Source organism: Ruditapes philippinarum, unplaced genomic scaffold, assembly GCF_026571515.1.
Source record: "Ruditapes philippinarum isolate M1 unplaced genomic scaffold, ASM2657151v2 ctg2540_1_1_1_1, whole genome shotgun sequence".
NCBI lineage: Eukaryota > Metazoa > Mollusca > Bivalvia > Venerida > Veneridae > Ruditapes > Ruditapes philippinarum.
The window spans coordinates 1-20,191 of record NW_026865767.1 but is presented as its reverse complement, the minus strand read 5'-3'; the positions used below and the strand labels follow the sequence as shown (position 1 = coordinate 20,191).

General features: G+C 32.9%; 2 protein-coding genes across 3 annotated transcripts in view; one reads left to right on the top strand and one right to left on the bottom strand.

Annotated features, from left to right (window-relative positions):
* The window catches only part of LOC132730238 (syndetin-like), a 33,000-nt gene extending 18,927 nt beyond the window's left edge, over positions 1-14,073 (bottom strand). For both annotated transcript variants that reach the window (XM_060716115.1, XM_060716116.1), the window contains exons 1-11: positions 13,923-14,073; positions 11,184-11,261; positions 9,356-9,457; positions 8,768-8,839; positions 8,048-8,172; positions 6,804-6,921; positions 6,451-6,486; positions 6,025-6,107; positions 3,266-3,407; positions 1,157-1,297; positions 187-316 (exon numbers count right to left, since the gene is read on the bottom strand). In XM_060716115.1, the coding sequence (XP_060572098.1) occupies positions 187-316; positions 1,157-1,297; positions 3,266-3,407; positions 6,025-6,107; positions 6,451-6,486; positions 6,804-6,921; positions 8,048-8,172; positions 8,768-8,839; positions 9,356-9,457; positions 11,184-11,261; positions 13,923-13,979 (1,084 nt within the window). In that variant the 5' untranslated portion in view covers positions 13,980-14,073. The remainder of the gene's footprint in view (positions 1-186; positions 317-1,156; positions 1,298-3,265; positions 3,408-6,024; positions 6,108-6,450; positions 6,487-6,803; positions 6,922-8,047; positions 8,173-8,767; positions 8,840-9,355; positions 9,458-11,183; positions 11,262-13,922) is intronic.
* LOC132730237 (chromodomain-helicase-DNA-binding protein 1-like) lies at positions 14,064-19,957 on the top strand (the record flags this gene model as incomplete). Its single annotated transcript, XM_060716114.1, has 5 exons — positions 14,064-14,273; positions 17,543-17,655; positions 18,674-18,780; positions 18,994-19,123; positions 19,844-19,957. Coding segments are annotated over exons 1-5 (567 nt in total), but the record flags the coding sequence as incomplete, so codon positions are not given.
* Between the last annotated feature and the right edge of the window lie 234 nt (positions 19,958-20,191).

Genomic DNA, 20,191 nt, shown 5'->3' with positions numbered 1-20,191 from the left:
ACAGTAAATTATTTATTTGTACATATTCGATCTCACATGTATACATTGGCAAAACTGAAGCTAGTGTGGACCTGTTCACAAATCTTAATGACAGTACATGGATTAAGTGAGGAAGAAAGAAAATGGACTGACCTATTTGTACTGACACTAAGTGGATTAAGACAGGAAGAAAGAAAAGGGACTGACCTATTTGTACTGTATCTAGGTTATCATGTTCTTCATGCCATCTTATAGTGTTATAATAACTTCTCATTACTCCCCATAGTGACTTACATAAATCTCGCAAACATGGTGTGAAACTTTCTATTGTTACATGCTGTAAATATATATATGTAGACAAAAACAGGAGAAATAATATAAGATGTAAAATCTATTTTATTATATTAACATGTTTAGTAGATATTTATAAAATATCAAAATAAATTATATATACATTCATCATATTCAGCAGGTCCCATGCTCCTACATGTTATTTACAGGAAATTTCAGTAACTAGTATAATATGCAGATCATAGCATATATCATTACAATGTATATTTAAATTATTTAATAACATGAGTCTAGGGGGCGTCCGTGGCTGAGTGGTTAAGGTGACTTCAAGCCACTTGCCCCTCACTGCTGTTGGTTTGAATCCCGACAGGGACTTTGGATTCTTTCATATGAGGAAGCTATCCAGCTAGTTTATGGAACGCCAGTGGTTCTACTCAGGTGCCTGTTCGTGCCTGAAAAAATGCACGTAGGTGCACCCGAGGTCTTCCTCCACCAGTAAAGCTGGAACGATGCCATATGACCTATACTGTGTTGGTGTGACTTAAAACCCAATCAAACAAACATGAGTCCAATATGGGCATTATTAGAAGCATTTTATTGCCATAACATATGTACATGTAATGTAAAAAAAGATTCCAGTGTTTTAAATATTTGTAACTACGATTGCCAAATTCTTAAAACTTTGTATATAACCTACTTACATTACCCCGCCCATTCAAATGGAGTACATTAAATAAATAGGCGGAGTCCATTAAATCGGCTCATTTAATGTATAAATTCAATACATACAGTTGAGTTACAGCACTGTATGATAAATATTTCGGCAAAATTTAAACAAAATAAGCAATTTCATTGGTAGACAAACTTTGGCCATCTGTAAACATACCTTGCAGAGATCTGAGTATTGTAGCCTGTTAAATTGTCTGTCACTAGATGGTGAACATAATTCCACATATCCTAGCACTATCTGAAACGCTGCATTTTGTATAGCACTGGTAAAATGTAGATGTAACTGGTCTACCGCGGTCTGGAATATTGATTCAATGACATAAAATTTGAATATGACACAAAACAACTCTTTACAATAAAATGAAATAAACAATAATAAACTTGCAAAATTTGGTCCATAAATTTCAATATTCATTTAAAAGTATCAAAAATCAAATTAGAAGCTGTAAAAAAACTTAAGTTGGAAATACTTTGACCACAACAAGAGCTGTCGGTAGGACAGCAACGCTCGACTATTCTTAGTGCTTGATAGTAAAAAAATGCTTGATACAGTTACCTCCTCATGTTTACAGGTTGGGGTCATGATGGTGAACAAGTGTGCAAAGTTTCAAAGCCATATGTCAATGGACTTTGAAAATATTTGAACTATTACAAAAACTTTAACGTAAATTCTAAGTCGAAAAAGGGGCATAATTCTGTCAAAATGCTTGATAGAGTTACCTCCTCCTGTCTACAGGTTGGGGTCATGATGGTGAACAAGTGTGCAAAGTTTCAAAGCCATATGTCAATGGACTTTGAAAATATTTGAACTATTACAAAAACTTTAACGTAAATTCTAAGTCGAAAAAGGGGCATAATTCTGTCAAAATGCTTGATAGAGTTACCTCCTCCTGTCTACAGGTTGGGGTCATGATGGTGAACAAGTGTGCAGAGTTTCAAAGCCATTTGTCAATGGACTTTGAAAATATTTGAGGAATTATAAAAATACTTTAACGTTAATTCTAAGACGAACAAGGGGGCGTAATTCTGTCAAAATGCTTGATAGAGTTACCTCCTCCTGTCTACAGGTTGGGGTCAGGATTGTGAACGAATGTGCAAAGTTTCATAGCCATATGTCAATGGACTTTGAAAATATTTGAAGTGTTGCAAAAACTTTAACATAGATTCTAAGTCGAAAAAGGGGCATAATTCTGTCAAAATGCTTGAAAGAGCTACCTTCTCCTGTCTAGAGGTTGGGGTCATGATTATGAACAAATGTGCAAAGTTTCAAAGCCATATGTCTATGGACTTTGAAAATATTTGAACTATTACAAAAACTTTAACATAAGTGGTTACGCCGACGCCGACGCTCGGGTGACTGCAATAGCTCTACTTATTCTTATCGAATAGTCGAGCTAAAAAGGGGCATAATTCTGTCAAAATGCTTGATAGAGTTACCTCCTCCTGTCTACAGGTTGGGGTCATGATGGTGAACAAGTGTGCAAAGTTTCAAAGCCATATGTCAATGGACTTTGAAAATATTTGAACTATTACAAAAACTTTAACGTAAATTCTAAGTCGAAAAAGGGGCATTATTCTGTCAAAATGCTTGATAGAGTTACCTCCACCTGTTTCCAGGTTGGGGTCATGATGGTGAACAAGTGTGCAAAGTTTCAAAGCCATATGTCAATGGACTTTGAAAATATTTGAACTATTACAAAAACTTTAACGTAAATTCTAAGTCGAAAAAGGGGCATAATTCTGTCAAAATACTTGATAGAGTTACCTCCTCCTGTCTACAGGTTGGGGTCATGATGGTGAACAAGTGTGCAAAGTTTCAAAGCCATATGTCAATGGACTTTGAAAATATTTGAACTATTACAAAAACTTTAACGTAAATTCTAAGTCGAAAAAGGGGCATAATTCTGTCAAAATGCTTGATAGAGTTACCTCCTCCTGTCTACAGGTTGGGGTCATGATGGTGAACAAGTGTGCAAAGTTTCAAAGCCATATGTCAATGGACTTTGAAAATATTTGAACTATTACAAAAACTTTAACATAAGTGGTTACGCCGACGCCGACGCTCGGGTGACTGCAATAGCTCTACTTATTCTTATCGAATAGTCGAGCTAAAAAGGATCAAAAGCATGTATAATCTTTTTTACTGATAAAAAAATTAAAATTTATATTTCAATCTTTATGAATGTTTTTTTATTTCATAACTTTAAGTTCAGTTTTATGGTAGCTACATTTTGTTTAAAGGAAAATAATCACTGTAAGACCTTACCTGTCTTTTACCAAGTAGGGTATAGGCCATCTGTACTTTCTCATAGTGAGCCACATCAAACAAAGAACAGGTTTTAGACAAGGCTATATCAAGATGCTCCTCTATCAATTCTAATGTGTCTTGCAACTTGGAACTCAACTCACTAAAAACGAAAATCAGAATCAACAAATAAAGATAGAGTCTACCTTAGTATTTCAGGGATAACTTAATATTTTCTTCTTGCCAGAAGTAACGTTTAAATTTTATATTTCAGTTTTTATTTTCTTCAATTTATAGTTGTACATTAAACAAGAGGGCCATGATGGCCCTGAGGTCGCTCACCTGTATATAGCCCCCCCCCCCCCAACGTTGCAGGGCCAATTTAACCCAAGGGGTTTTATTTGCACAAACTTGGTAGACACCCATAAGAAGATGTTTCATGCTAAATATCTAAGCTCTAGCTCATTGGGCTTTTTAAAAGAAGATTTTTTTAAAGTTTTTACTATACACATATAGTTAAAAACAATGACACCCCTGGGGCCGGGCCAGGGCTTTTATTTGAACAAACTTTGTAGACACTTACAAGAAGATGTTTCATGCTTAATATCTAAACTCTAGCTATTTGGGTTTTTTCAAAGAAGATTTTAAGTTTTTGCTATACACATATAAAGAAAATCAATGACCCCCGGGCGGGGCCAATTTTGACCCCAGGTCTTTTATTTGAACAAACGTTGTAGACACTCATTAAAAGATGTTTCATGCTTAATATCTAAACTCTAGCTATTTGGGTTTTTTCAAAGAAGATTTTTTAAGTTTTTGCTATACACATATAAGGAAAATCAATGACCCCCGGGGCGGTGCCAATTTTGACCCCAGGGCTTTTATTTGAACAAACTTGGTAGACACCCATTAGAACATATTTCATGCTAAATATCTTAGCTCTAGCTCTTTGGGTTCTTTAAAAGAAGATTTTTTAAGTTTTTACTATATGCATATAGGGAAAATCAATGACCCCCCGGGGCGGGCCAATTTTGACCCCAGGGCTTTTATTTGAACAAACTTGGTAGACACTAACTAGAAGATGTTTCATGCCAAATATCTAAGCTCTAGCTCTTATGGTTTTTTAAAAGAAGATATTTAAAGTTTTTTCTTTCGGTTGCCATGGCAACCAGAGTTCTGCATGGAATTAAATTCTTTGAACAATTTTTAAAGGTGACCACCAAAGGAACATTCCTGTGAAGTTTGGATGAAATTGGCTTAGTGGTTTATGAGGAGATGTCATTTAAAGTAAAAGTTTACGGACGGACGCCGGACGAAAAGCGATCACAAAAGCTCACCCTGTCACTTTGTGACAGGTGAGCTGAAAAAGGACATGTAAACCTACAATGCAACAGTCAAAGTATTGAGTTTTTCACACAAATCAACAAGAAACATGGCAATGCCATGAAACCAGGTTTTCAATTATCACCATTGTAGATTAATATGTTGTATTTGAAATACAAATACAAGCAACAAACAATGTAACTATGTGCAATGTAAAACATGAATAATGTAGGAGGAATTGCCACAGAGGAAGTGTTCACTATAATTATATTCTGTATAAGGAAAAAAAACAAAGGGCCATAATTAAATAAAAAATTATTCAATCACAAAACCCCGACAATATGCGCCAGGGCACTGGATGACAAAGCTACTGTGAAAGTTTGAACAAAATCCGTTGAGAAATGTAGGAGTTCAGCACAGAAGAATTTTTTCACTATATATTCTGTATAAGGAAAAAAAACAAAGGGCCATAATTAGATCAAATATTATCCAATCACAAAACCCCGATAATGTGAGCCAGGGCACTTGATAACAAAGCTTCTGTAAAAGTTTGGTCAAAATCTTTTGAGAAATGTAGGAGAAGTTGCGCATGGTAAAAATTGTTCACTATATAATCTGTATAAGGAAAAAAAAACAAAGGGCCACAATTAGGTCAAATATTATACAATCACAAAACCCGGACAATATGCCCCAAGGCACTTGATGACAAAGCCTCTGTGAAAGTTTGGTCAAATTCCGTTGAGAAATGTAGGAGGAGTTGCGCACAGAAAATTGTTCACTATAATAATGTCCTATATTGGGAAAAAAAACAAAGGGCCATAATTAGGTAAAATATTATCCAATCACAAATCCCCGACAATATGCGCCAGGGCACTTGAGTACAAAGCCTCTGTGAAAGTTTGGTCAAAATCCATTGAGAAATGTAGGAACAGTTGGGCACAGAAGAAATTATTCACTATATATTCTATATAAGGAAAAAAAACAAAGGGCCATAATTAGGTCAAATATTATCCAATCACAAAACCCCGACAATATGCGCCAGGTCACTTGATGACAAAGCTTCTGTGAAAGTTTGGTCAAAATCGTTGAAAAATGTAGGAGGAGTTGCGCACAGAAGAAATTGTTAACGCCCGTCCGTCCGCCCGCCCGCCGACATACCTCAATCTAATAACCAGTTTTTTCCTTCGGAAAACCTGGTTAACAAATACATGGATTACATGAATTACTGACCCTCTTTTACAATGACAATTATTTTTAACTTAAACCTCCAAAAATTTCAACAATATATCAAAGAATAGCTTAATGAAATCAGTTCCAAAAATGTTATACAAGATTTCCTGTTACTTGTATGTAATACAGATTTTCCTTTATAGCAAGACATATTTATTCAAACATTAAAAATTTATGTGTTAAGAAACTATAGAGGACAATATAAATTATAATGTTACTATGGTTACCTGATACATTTGTAATGTTTGAGAGTAATGGCTGCTTTCTGACATTCCAGACATAGTTGTATAGCACCATAATAATCTTCCTCCTGTAATATCAAATATATATTACAAATCTTAACCCTGTACCCTACTCCATTTATATAATGGACTTGTTCTGTATTGAAGATGGAACAGTCCATTAGAAGTTAAAGGGATGACAGTATCATTACTAATGGACAGATGTGCAGTTCGGTCTGGCTAACAAATGCTTCACAGTTTCTGTCCCTGCATTGCTTTGGTAACTTTACCTGTAAAGTTTGTACAATAGGGATAAACAGGTTGTAATATAACAATACTAGTGATCCAAATTTTTACACAAGATCTTTAAATGAATATAATACATATGAAACATTTGATATAAAATTTTAAATGAACAAATAGCAGCCATACCTCCATCATTTCCCTAAGTCTCATGTCTGTCCTTTGCTGAAATATACAGCAATTTTTTTACATAATCACAGCAAAGTATGTCTATAATAATGAATCCTTAAACTTAACCAAATGTAGGTGCAAACATTTAAGGAAAATTTGGATAGAGAAATGTTGTTGCAATTTTTTTTATAAAATAATACTACATGTATGAAAAAACTTCAGAGTATTGAATAATTTATAGCACTAAACAAACTATGTTTTTTTTCTTACATAAATTTGATCATAATATATATGGCATAACATATATTTTTAAGATATCAGTAAATGTGATATATATAAATAAATCTGATAATTGGGAGAAATGTACTCACCAATGTTTTAATTGTTCTTAATGATTTGAGTAGAGCATGAAGTTGTTGTCGTTTTCTAACATTGGCCAGTAGATGAAGGCTGGTCCGAGTAAATGTTGTACTTGCCTCAGCCAGTTGCCTAGGTAACAAAAGTTCTGATAACTTGATAACATTACACATAGTAATTGAGTATGTAAAACATTTAAAAACAAGACAGCCATGATCGCTCATTAAAATAAATATAAAAAGGTCAGATTATCCCAAAGAATCATGAAAACAAATCAAGTTTGTCAAATGCACATTCAATGGTCCATAAATAAAAGTAAATTGTATCATAGTTTGGAGACCTTTCTGTTGAAAATGTGTCAGGGTTAAATCGTATACATATACATGCACAGTGCGTTAACTGGAGTGCGGGTATTAGTTACCCGCACTCCAGAGCATGCCCATTGATTGGCTCATTTTTGCTGGGGTTTACATATTGTGACGGCAGAGAAAGGGAAAGCGACAGAAATGTCATATTCAGATGTTCGTTCATTGGTTCATTTTTGCCGGGGTTTCATATTGTGACAGCAGGGAACGTGCTTTTATGTTTGACTATGATACAAAAGGGAAAGAACACCAAAACACTCGACAATCTGATTAATACTCGGGGGCTACGCCCCCTCGTACAAATCAGATAGCCTCGTGTTTCGGTGCTCTTTCTATTACTTAAATCATTTGCTTTTGTTTTTTTTTTTGTTTTTTTTTTTAACTCAAGAGGGATAACCAAATTAATTTGCATGAATATGAAGGAATACTATCTACAGATACTTTCGACTAAATTTGATGATAACCAGTTAACTTGTTAAAGCATAGAAGCTAATGAAATATATTTGTACATTGCAGCTCTGGTAGCCCCAAATCAACTTGGTCAGAGGACCATCGAATAAACAAACATTTGCTCCTGGTGATAATTATACATAAATGAGTAAACTTTGATTAACCCTTAGCCTGCTGAAGGTAACAAAATCTACCCATATGTGCTGTCTGATTAAAGTCTGTACTGACTGCTATTCTGTTAGTACTTATTTTAAAATTTTCCCTAAAAATGAATAATTATTTTGTCCAGACTGAAAGATGGGCAAGTCTTTCAAAGATATTTATCATGATAAGGCTTAAGAGATTTCAATTTTTAGCACTAGATGCCTTAAAACAGGCCTAGCTACCACCTCCGATTATGCTCTAAAATACATGTAAGTTGCAAGTTGTACAACAATACTAACCCACGGCCATTTTTACAGATGATACTGGCAAGTTGTAATGTTTTCTGTAATTCCATAACTCTCTGTAGTTCTGCAGCATATGCTAGGTGATTCTGTAACACAACCTCTGATACTTTCTTTGACACCTGAAATATACAGGTATAATACTACAACCACAGTGTAATAATAACTATACTGGTGTTTCATATACATGAATTCAAAAATGTTTTCAATCAATTTCTAATGAAATCTAGAATGAAAATTATCATACAGCTCTGTATTTTACAGGGTATCTTAATCAACTCAGAATTGTTTAATGTGTACATAGTACTTAAATTTCTTTTCTTTTTTTAAATAAATAGTCTTTAAATGCCTACATGATACCTATGGTTGATGAATGAACAAACTAATTTCTGGTAATTGAAGGTAACATTCAACTATAATGTATCCTTGCCCGATACTGCCCGGCAATAATACTGTATGAAGGAATCACCACAACATTACATGTAATTTAGCTGAGCATTCTAAAAGCCTACATAAATCTATATCTTTTCCTGTTCTGCCATTCTTAACTTTTAAATGCATACAACAAGAAAGCACTTACATTAATATACAATAATATGAAACAGTCATTTAATCAGATGAACAGATCTTTTATAATTGGCATACATGTATTATAATTTGAGATTTCTCCATCCCAATTTAAAGCTGAAGTTCAATAAACATAGAATATATACTCACTGCCTGTAACTGGCGACGTAATCTAGTCCGATCATCATCAACTTGTTCTAAATTTAAAACTTCTGGTAATTTCTGAAAAATATGTTGATAAAAAATATTTCAAATGACATTTAACAATCTAATAACAACAGCCATGACATGTCTTTACCAATTGTATAGAGTTAGGCCAGCTTTCATATCTGTCATCTGGTTCCTTAACTTGAATAGTGTTATCAAAATTACCTTAAAATATATATGTATGTGTATCAAAATATTATACTTCGTAACTGTTACATAACTTTACTACTGATTTTAAAACATTTCATGGATACAGCATGGCATATGTTTTCCATGTATTTTTACTGCATTTATCACTTTGTCTTTTAATGCTCAATGTAAAAAGAAAATCTGCTATGCTTTACTCAAGTCTCAAGGGATTATTAAATACAAGCTATAATTTTTTTACAGATACATTATACTTGGTTCCTCAATCATCATCACACTGTATTTTTTACTCTTTTAATATTGGATCAAAACAGTCCTCAGTCCATTATCTTAAATAAATTAAATTGGTCATACTTGTGCACCATAAGGTCTTAAGACACTTACCTCTAGTTCATACAAACTAGGATCTACATCCTCAAAGTATTCTTTATCTATTTTATCTATAGTTTCCTGATCTTCTTGTGGATTGGATCTATACTGTTCATGCTGGAACATAATATATATAAAGTGATATATAATATGCCATTGATACATGAAATTAGTTTTTTGGTTGTTCTTTTTTTTCTTTAATGAAGAGGTTAGAGGGGGGGTTGTTGCACAAACACAGTTAGGTTATATTGCAAATTTCCAGCTTGACTAGTAGATGAAGACCTCAGGTGCCCCTCTATACTTTAAGCACAAACAGGCACCTGTGTAGAACCACCAGCGTTCTGTAAGCTAGCTGGATAGCCTCCTTCTCTTGGCAGAATGGGACGACTCTTGCGCAGTTTGAACTTACAGCAGTAAGAGGAAAGTGGTTTGAAGTCAACAACCTTAACCTCTCGGCAACGGACATAAAAAATAAGGTCATAAAATATGTGAAAGTGAAAAAACTAGATACAATATGTGATAATGAGGTTAAATAGGAGTAAATGATATAAAACATATCAGTTTGATATAACATGATAGTGAGTTGAAACATGATACTGAGATAAAATATGGTAGTGAGTTAAAACAGGATAGTGAGATAAAATATGGTAGTGAGTTGAAACATGATAGTGAGATAAAATATGGTATTGAGTTAAAACATGATAGTGAGATAAAATATGGTATTGAGTTAAAACATGATAGTGAGATAAAATATGATAGTGAGTTAAAACATGATAGTGAGATAAAATATGGTATTGAGTTGAAACATGATAGTGAGATAAAATATGGTAGTGAGTTGAAACATGATAGTGAGATAAAATATGGTAGTGAGTTAAAACATGATAGTGAGATAAAATATGGTAGTGACTTAAAACATGATAGTGAGATAAATTATGGTAGTGAGTTGAAACATGATAGTGAGATAAAATATGGTATTGAGTTAAAACATGATAGTGAGATAAAATATGGTAGTGAGTTAAAACATGATAGTGAGATAAAATATGGTAGTGAGTTAAAACATGATAGTGAGATAAAATATGGTATTGAGTTAAAACATGATTAAAACATGATAGTGAGATAAAATATGGTATTGAGTTAAAACATGATAGTGAGATAAAATATGGTAGTGAATTAAAACATGATAGTGAGATAAAATATGGTAGTGAGTTAAAACATGATAGTGAGATAAAATATGGTAGTGAGTTAAAACATGATAGTGAGATAAATTATGGTAGTGAGTGGAAACATGATAGTGAGATAAAATATGGTATTGTGTTAAAACATGATAGTGAGATAAAATATGGTAGTGAGTTAAAACATGATAGTGAGATAAAATATGGTAATGAGTTAAAACATGATAGTGAGATAAAATATGGTAGTGAGTTAAAACATGATAGTAAGATAAAATATGGTATTGAGTTAAAATATGATAGTGAGATAAAATATGGTAGTGAGTTGAAACATGATAGTGAGATAAAATATAGGATAGTGAGATAAAATATGGTAATGAGTTGAAACATGGTAGTGAGATAAAATATTGTAGTGAGTTGAAACATTGAAATGTGATAAAATATAGCATGGCAATATAAAACATGGTAGTGAAGTTGACATGATAGGGAGATAAAAAATATAGGATGGTGAGATAAAACATGGCAGTAAACTGAAACATGGTGAGATACAATATGATAGTGAGGAAAAACATGATAGTCAGATAAAATATAGGATGGTGAGATAAAACATGGTAATGATGTAAAACATAATAGGTAAAATACAGGATGGTGAGATAAAGCAATTAAAATTTTACCTTAAACTTTGCTACTGCTGGTTCACCATTGAAAAGTTCATGACTGATATTTTCTTCTATTGGGGATGGATGACTGTCCTATAATGTAAGATGTATATCAATGTATAAAGATTTAAGTTATCATTTGGATTATTCAACTAAATACAGTATTTCTCAATATATAAGTAACCTTCCTTTTATTAGCACACTCCATGCTTCCCATTTTTTTCTATTGGAAAGGCCCATTGTCAACCTTATCTTATTATTTTTGGTTATTTACTAGGTTTACAATTAGGGTTGTAGAAAAAAGTAATTGCATCTGTACATTAAAAGACTGTATACATACATAGGTAGGAATTACAGAATTGGTTACAGGATATAAGGTGCATCATGGGTTTTCATTGACATAAACTAATGATTATCAATGGCTTATCTGTGGAAATATTTACAATATTCCATGAAAGAAATGACATTCACTCGAAATAATACTCTTTTGGAAGCAAGTGTCGAAAAATTATTGTCCATCATTTTATAGTTTTATATTCAATGTCAAGGTTACAGAAAAGATAGATCACATCCCAGAATTAAATTGTAAGTTGGAAGAGTCAGTTTCAAGTCATTTTAGCCCTAAAGATGATTCTGCCTAATAATCTGTCATGGTTAAGACCGAGTAATTAGTCCTGTCAAAGTGGTATAAAAGTCATTTTCAAGCCCAATCACCAGGTGCATTTAATGCACAGATAACACCTGGTTGGAAGGTGTTGGGAATAATAACTGGCAAAGTGAAGAAGGAGCAGCTCATATTAAATATCTTGGTTTTTTTATACACTTCACAAGATTTCCTTTCTCAAAGAAGAACAAAAGACACAATCCCACTTTATTTCTCTTGCAACTGCTACCACATGTTTAGTCCATCACTTTGAATAGTGACTGGTGTATACATATGTAAACATTAATGCCAAGCTCAGAATTATTTGTGATATAAACAATAAACTAATTTATGTCTTGAATTTTTAAAATGAGATTAATATTTAATATTCATAAAGCAGTGCTTTTTTTTCTTTATATAACTGCTACCCTAAAACGGTACTGTTCCCAATAGAAAATAGACATTAAAATTCCCAATTTCCAATGTTTAAATTCCCAAAATGGCTGTTCAAAATTTCCACAAGGCCAAGTGATTTCTCTGAAATCATCTAAATCCAACATATTCATATAAATCATCACTGGATAGTTCTACCTGGACAGTGGAAGCTGTTAGCTATCTTTATTCATGATGACTAATCTTATTTGTAGCTGAAAAAATGCATAAAAAAGTTCCCAATTTAAGTAAAAATAACGCATTTTTTCCCAATCAGTCTGGTACTGGCACCATTACCAAAGTAGAGAAAAAAAACGCTGTAAAGTCACTCACTCTTTAAAGAACCAGAATCTACTTTCTGATTTTACGTTAAAAACAGTACCTGTATTTAACCCATAAAATTTTCTTGCATAAAAAAAGAGTCTTTCCAATAGAATGGTATGGAAATGCTCTACAATTAAACATGTCTCAGTATCGACTTTTTACCTCAGAGTTATTATTCTGAGCGTGTAATATCACAGCGCAACCCAATATATTTCATTGTAATACTGAGGTGTTAGTGATTTGTTGTGTAATTTATTTGTTATGACAACAATCCACAACTTTTAATGTAAATTAAATTATAAATTAATAGTTTTGTTACATAAGATAAAATTTGCATTTAGAAGAATACAGCGGAAAAAGGCATCCACTTGTCCATTGCAATAAAGACCCTGCATGAAACAAGTATAATCAGTAATCACATGTGTCACCTCATGTAAGCCAATTGTGTGTTGCAGTCACTGTGTAGCAGGAGACACAAAATCATTTACAAGGCCAAAAACATTTTTTTATTCAAGGGCCATACCTCGATCCAAAATTATTCAACCAGAAAACCTGTGTAATATTGCAAGAACTTAAGCAACAGCTACAGTGTCATTTAAATTGACTAAGTGGTATAAAAAGAGTTGTCTGGACAAACTTTAAAAATAAAAATCAATAAAGGGTCATTACTCGGACAAAATTCATAGAACTGGAAAATGCTGACGATATATCAAATTGCACTAATTAGTAGTTTTTGAGGAGTAGTCCTGTGACAGACAGATGGACAATCAGACGACTGTGATGTGATCACCATATGTCACCACTACTCTGTAGAGGCAGAGTAGAGGCGTCAGAATAACAGTTTAGGCATACCGGTAATGGTTCGGCAGTTAAGGCAAAAAAGTCTTGACCGCCTCCGTGGTCGAGGGGTTAGAGTCGATGACTTCTAATCAAGTTACCTCTCTGGCGTGGGTTCGATCCCCGGGAGATGCTTTGGTAGTTTAGCGCGGAGGAAGGTAGTCTAGTACTGGTGTAACTCTCCAGGAACGATGGTTAGGAAACTACCCGCCTATATGACTGAAATACTGTTGAAAAGGGCGTAAAATGAAACAAACAAACAAACAAACAAACAAAAAAGTCTGTCAAATGAATCATGAAAACAATTCACACCCTATAAATTAGGCTAGCCATGATTTATATTTACATGCCATTGAAAGAAAATGTAAACAATAAAATGTCACTGTAATCAGGTTAATCACAGCAAAGTGCCTTGATGTTACCCATTGATTATCCAATTTTATGCAGTATCCGGTTATATGTTAAGTACAATATTGACAGATTTAAGAAACTAGCAACGTAGATCAGAAATTCTTTACCTCGTTGGTTGTGACCTGTTTCTTTATAAATGATTTTAGTTTACTTGTAAGGGACATCTTGCACAAAAACAATTGGCAGAAGAAAGTATTTGCATTTTTTTCTGACAGCAAATTACTCAAGGGCAGCAATTCACTTCCGCACTACAAGAGTATTTAACAGTGATCTCCCTTTTGTTTACAAATTGTTGGGAAATACAAATTTGCTTCAGTAGCAAAAAAATTATATTTTGAAAGAAAATTGAAAGAAAATGGAGAGTGACAGTGAAAATGAAGAAACTTCCTCAGCAGCAGAAAAAAATAGAAGAAAGTATATATCTTCAGCGGAAGACCTGAAATCTTACGGATGGGGAGGTACATGTGTAATTTTATTTTTTTTACAGTCTATCCCACTGCATAGTGAGTTGGAAATAGTACTCACTATACTGGCGCCAAAGCAAAATCAATGTAATTAACCTGACAAATGTAAAATCTTGGTTCATCTCCCCAGCAATGCCACTGGGTAGGATGAAAAGGTTTCAATTAACTTTTCCAAAACATTGATAATTATATATCTGCCCTGTGATGCACTTCGAATCAGAATAAATTGCATAATTATATGTCATGATATTTTCTTGCATGTTCTTACTTTTACCATATTTAAATGGTTTACCTCATTTCATTAATTTTTTACATGGAAATAAAAATATTATCCTGGTTGTACTATCTACCGGAAATGTAAGCATTATTTGGCCCACCATCATATAATACAGAAAAAAGTTTAGGATAAAATAGTTATTTACTGTAGTTCTAAGCTACCATTTTTTGATAAAAATAACAATTATCAAAAAGAAATTTTAACTAAAGTGGTAATGGCTGTGTCCTTCAAAGACATTAAGATGGTAAATGGGATTTTGAAAATACTTGGCACAAATAGGCCTAGTCACTATAATAAGACAACGTTATTTCTAAAGTGAATGCCAAGCTCAAGTTTTTATACAGGCAGAGCAGACTTTTAGATACTAAAACAAAACAGCTTTTATGTTCAGCCCTGATTCAGTGTCATTTTGACTACTCTTGTTCCTCTTGGTATGAAGGTTTATCAAAACATTTAAAAAGAAAGTTACAAATTACTCAGAATAAGGTATTAAGATTTGTCCAAAACTTACCGCCCAGAACTTATGTAACAGTGTATGAGTTTGAAAAATTAAATTGGTTAAATGTAGAAAACAGAGTCAAACAGTTAAGACTAAATCATATGTATAAGATTTTTTACAAAAAGAGTCCATCATACTTAGAGCCGACTTTAGATGTTGTGCTGATGCAAAGATTTTAACAATACTAGATCAAGCAATTTTAATTTTATTGTCCCCAGTGTAATTCTGTGATGAAACAGACCTTTTATTATAATGGAATTAAAGACTGGAATGATCTGCCAGAATATATATAAAATCCATTAATAATTTTGTGCAATACAAAAAATCTGTTAAAAAGTACCTACTAGAAAGCTATAAAAGTCTTTCAGAAGATATATATGTGTACAACTAATGTGTTAGGCACTGTGATCAAATATTTCTGTGATAGTAATACTAGGCTTATTTTAAAAAGGGCATACTTCTATAAATATATTTCCTTTTTCAACCTAAATTTTGACCAAAGTTAGTTAGTTTATATTTTTATATTTTTTATCTTGTTTGTTTTTTAGGGGGGGGGGGGGGGGGGGGGGGGGGGGGGGGGGGGGGGGGGGGGAAGGGTTAAAAAATTATGTTAGTTTTTTTTATTTCTATGGACCCCATTGGAAATAAGCATTTAGCTTAATGGGCTATCCATAGGTGCATAGTACCTCTTATTTTTTATGACAAAAGTGTGCTCTTTTATGCTGTTTTATGATCTCATTTTATATATATGATTTATTTATGTTATCTCTTAACTGTATGATTTTATATTATGTATCTTGTGCTATGTTCCTAAAATGTATAAATAAATAAAATAAATATGGGTAACACCTGTATCCCTACCTCCAAGGTCAAGGTCACACTTAGAGGTCAAAAATTAACATAGTCTGTTATAGGGTATATTTTGTGTCCAATCTAGAACTTCTTCATAGTTCAAGGGATTTTGAATAACTTGGCACAAATAGTCACAATGATAAGACGATATGTCAAGTACAACACCTGCACCCCTACCTCCAAGGTTAACAGAGTCTGTTACATGGTATATTTTGTGTCCCGTCCATAATTTCTTCATAGATCAAGGGATTTTGAAAATACTTGGCACAAATTGTCACAATGATTAGATGATATGTCATGGGTAACACTTGTGTCCCTACCTCCAAGGTCAAGGTCACACTTAGAGGTCAAAGATTTACATAGTCTGTTATAGGGTATATTTTGTTCTTCATAGATCAAGGGATTTAAAAAAAAAATTTGCACAAATAATCACAATAAAAAGACGATGTGTCAGGCGCAAAACTTGGTCCCTACCTCAAAGGTCACACTTAAAGGTCAAAGATTAACATGGTCTGTTATTGGGTGTATTTTGTGTCCGATCTATAACTTCTTCATAGTTCAAGGGATTTTGAAAATACTTGGCACAAATAGTTCCAATAATAGGACGATATGTCATACACAACACATGCACCCTTACCTCCAAGGTCAAGGTCACACTTAGAGGTCAAAGCTTAACATGATAGATTTTTAAATTCCGGGCTACATTTTATCTCTTTAATAAATTTATTGTTGCATTTGCAGATCAAGCATTGATCATAATTTTGGACTGAAAGTCCTGAAATCCATACCTCAATCTTTTAAGATAGCACCATTTTATGCTTCATATAAAAATTCCCTGAAGCGGGGACCTTAATTGGTAACTCTGTTACAAATTCTTGTTAATATAGAAGTATGCATGAACAGAGTTATATTTTTTTCTGCTTATGATGTTTCTGTCCTTTTTTATTTGTTTGGGTCGTCAGACCAAACAAATAATGGTAGCGAAATTTCAGACCCTGATGCTGTTAATTGCAAATGCCGAAGAAGTCCCCTTTTTTGAAGCGGTTATTTCCCTTTATATGTACACTAACGCCGAAAAATTCAGGGGATATCACTGCGTAAAGATGGTCAAATGACAGGCGCATTAATTTTCAAGCAAAATAGTTCTTGAATGGTCGAAGATTTCTAATATTGTTTTATTCTTTATAGATATACATGCTTATAGTAAGCTCCATGATTATTTACATCTGTGTTAAACGAAATAATAAGGGTTACAAACCCTAATTTAGAATAATATGGTTTTCTTCAGGCTGTTAACACATAACTTGCGCTCTCGCTTAGGAAGGGAGAGGTCTGGAGTTTAAAACCCAGTTAAGGCAACTCATTTTTTTTTCAACTTGTTTAAGTCAAATAAACATTGAATTGAATATCAGTGTTGCAATTAGTCTTATAGCCAAAATCATTGGTGGCACTATACAAAAACAAATTGGTTTATAATCTCACAACCTTCACCTTTCTGACATTCCGAGACCCAAACAAATTCAGCACCTTCTGTGCTTTGATTATTTCAATTGATTACTACAATATTATCTTTAATTAATTGATGATTGTATAATATGTTCTGTATAGTTAAACTAAAATGATTTTCTATTATAGATATGTCCCTGCGCTCATACCAGATTGTTGGAGTTAATTGGATGATAGACAGATACAATCAAGGAAATGGATGTATACTAGGAGATGAGATGGGGTTGGGTAAAACATGCCAGGTATTTAAGAATTTACAACTAGTTTTGATTTATATTTTCATAAAGTATTATAGATATCATTGATAAGTTGCGATTCATAAAAAATGTTTTCTTTTTATTCTTAAATATTTAATTAATTGTATTATCTAACTATTGCTACACTTGATTGCCATCATGACAAATACCAGTATATTGTTTGAAAATTTATTTTTTGTATTTAAGTCTGACATGAATAAACAAATAGTTATATTTTGTGATAATATATAGTGTTGAGACTGTATTATATACTTATCATATATTTTTATGCTCTAGGATTGCAAGTTGTTTATAATGTAGAAATTGTACATGTTCAGATAATTATGATATTCATGCTTGGTCACTGGAGTATATAGAACCATTAAGATTGGTTTGTCATAATATTTCCATTATTCCATCACACTTAGTGTTTAAGTGCCTATATTTATCATAGATGCTATCTTTCATTTTGATTAAGCAGGAGGTTGATGGGCCAAGCAGTGTTCACAAATACTCTTATATACATGAAAAAAAAACGAAAAAAAACCACACAAAATCAGTTGTATAACTTTATAAAATTTGTGTCATTTTTTTTGTTTTAGAGGGTCAATGTCAAGGTCACTTAAACTTTTAATAAAATTGCACTTACACTTTTAGAGATTTCACTTAATGACAGATATTTTGGATCTTTCCTATGTAGATATGTGCATGCTTACTGTAGCTAAAAATATTTTTTATAATACTTTGACAAATATCTTGTTATTTTAGTTAGTAGGTACATTGTATGGGTGTCTACTCTACGATTTTGTTCAAAATTGATCTGATCAAGGTAATGGTCTGTAAGGCTATTAGATTTTCTTTTACATTTCTTCATTATTTGGCATTGTTTAATGTTTATATTTTGGTAGAAGTTAGGGGCTAAATTAAGTCAACATTGGGTTGCATGCCTCTGTGTCACAGTCTCACTGATACTAATATATTAGCTGTGTACAAATCAACAATAATTGTTATATCATGTTTACAGACTATAGCAGTGTTAGCGTATCTACATACCAAATGCAAGAAAAAACTACCAAACCTTGTTGTATGTCCCCGTTCTGTGTTGGAGAATTGGGACCAGGAAGTAAAAAGGTAATGTATATTATTTATTTCTTTTTTGGTAATGCATTTTAGTTTTATTTATTGTTTTGCAGATGACATATTCAAAGAGATTTAGAGCTAGTGCAAAAAATTAAAAGAAGATTTAAATGAAAAAGCATTTCATCAGATAATTTAGTCTCACACAGATAACACTAAAAAAGCCTTGATTATAACTAATGTTTATTTTTTCAATGTATTATATAGATTTGCGCCTGGTTTGAGACGTCAAGTTTACATTGGTGAGAAGGAAAGTCGACAGGACCTGGCAAAGTCTATCAGATCAGATCACAGGAAAAATGACCTCAAGTTTGATGTTCTTATCACCACATATGAAGTAATGTAACAATATTACTTTATAATTTGTTAAACATTTAATAATTAAATGTGATAGTAAAAGCATAGCTTGGTTTAAACATATATTTATTTAAGCTTGATTGAGAAACAAGTTCTTGCAACTTATATTAATCAATTCCGAGTCTACTTGCTGGAACCAAATAGTACTGGTGACATATGAAGAAACATGGTCTGTCCCCGATTAGGGCTCAAACCCATGATCCCTAGGTAAAGAGCCAGATACCTTAACCACTAGGTTACTGCATAATGGAAGCTTTAATGGAAATATTAGGATAAAAATATTACAGGTGCCCCATTTTCAATTTTTTAACACCATACAAGTTAACCCTTACCCTGCTTAAATGAAAAATGACTAACCTTTGCCACCAGTATACAGCCAGGCCAGCCTGTACATCCTTGCAATCTGACCAGGCTCTATACTGTTGGCGAACTACTTTTCAAATTTTATCTTGACTTGATATACCCAAAATTGAAAATGAACAGTTCCAACAATTGAAATCGGAAAAGTCATATAGAACTGTTGACGACAAGAATATACCGGTATTCTATATGAAAAAAGCTTAATTCTCTTTTCTTAATAAATTGTCTTGTAAGATCCACCCTAAAATATTTTTAATTTAGTCATTTTTACAGGTATTTTAAATTATATTCTACAAGCAAGCATAGCTAATGTTGTAAACATGTTATGTCCTTGTTTCAGATTTGCCTGAAAGACTCTGCTTTCCTGAACTCTATCCACTGGAACATACTGGTGGTAGATGAGGCTCATAGACTGAAAAATCTCAACTCTTTACTCTATAAAACATTGTCTCAGGTATTAATTTACTCTATTAAACACTTTCTCAAGTATTTATATTTAAACTATATACACAACTTACACTATAAAACTCTGTCTTACGTATTTATTTACACAGCTTACACTATAAAACACTGTCTCAGATTTTAATTTACACTATGGAACTCTGTCTTGTGTATTTTTTACACAGCTTACACTATAACACTTTCTCGGGTATTTATTTATTCTATAAAACACTGTCTCATGTATTGA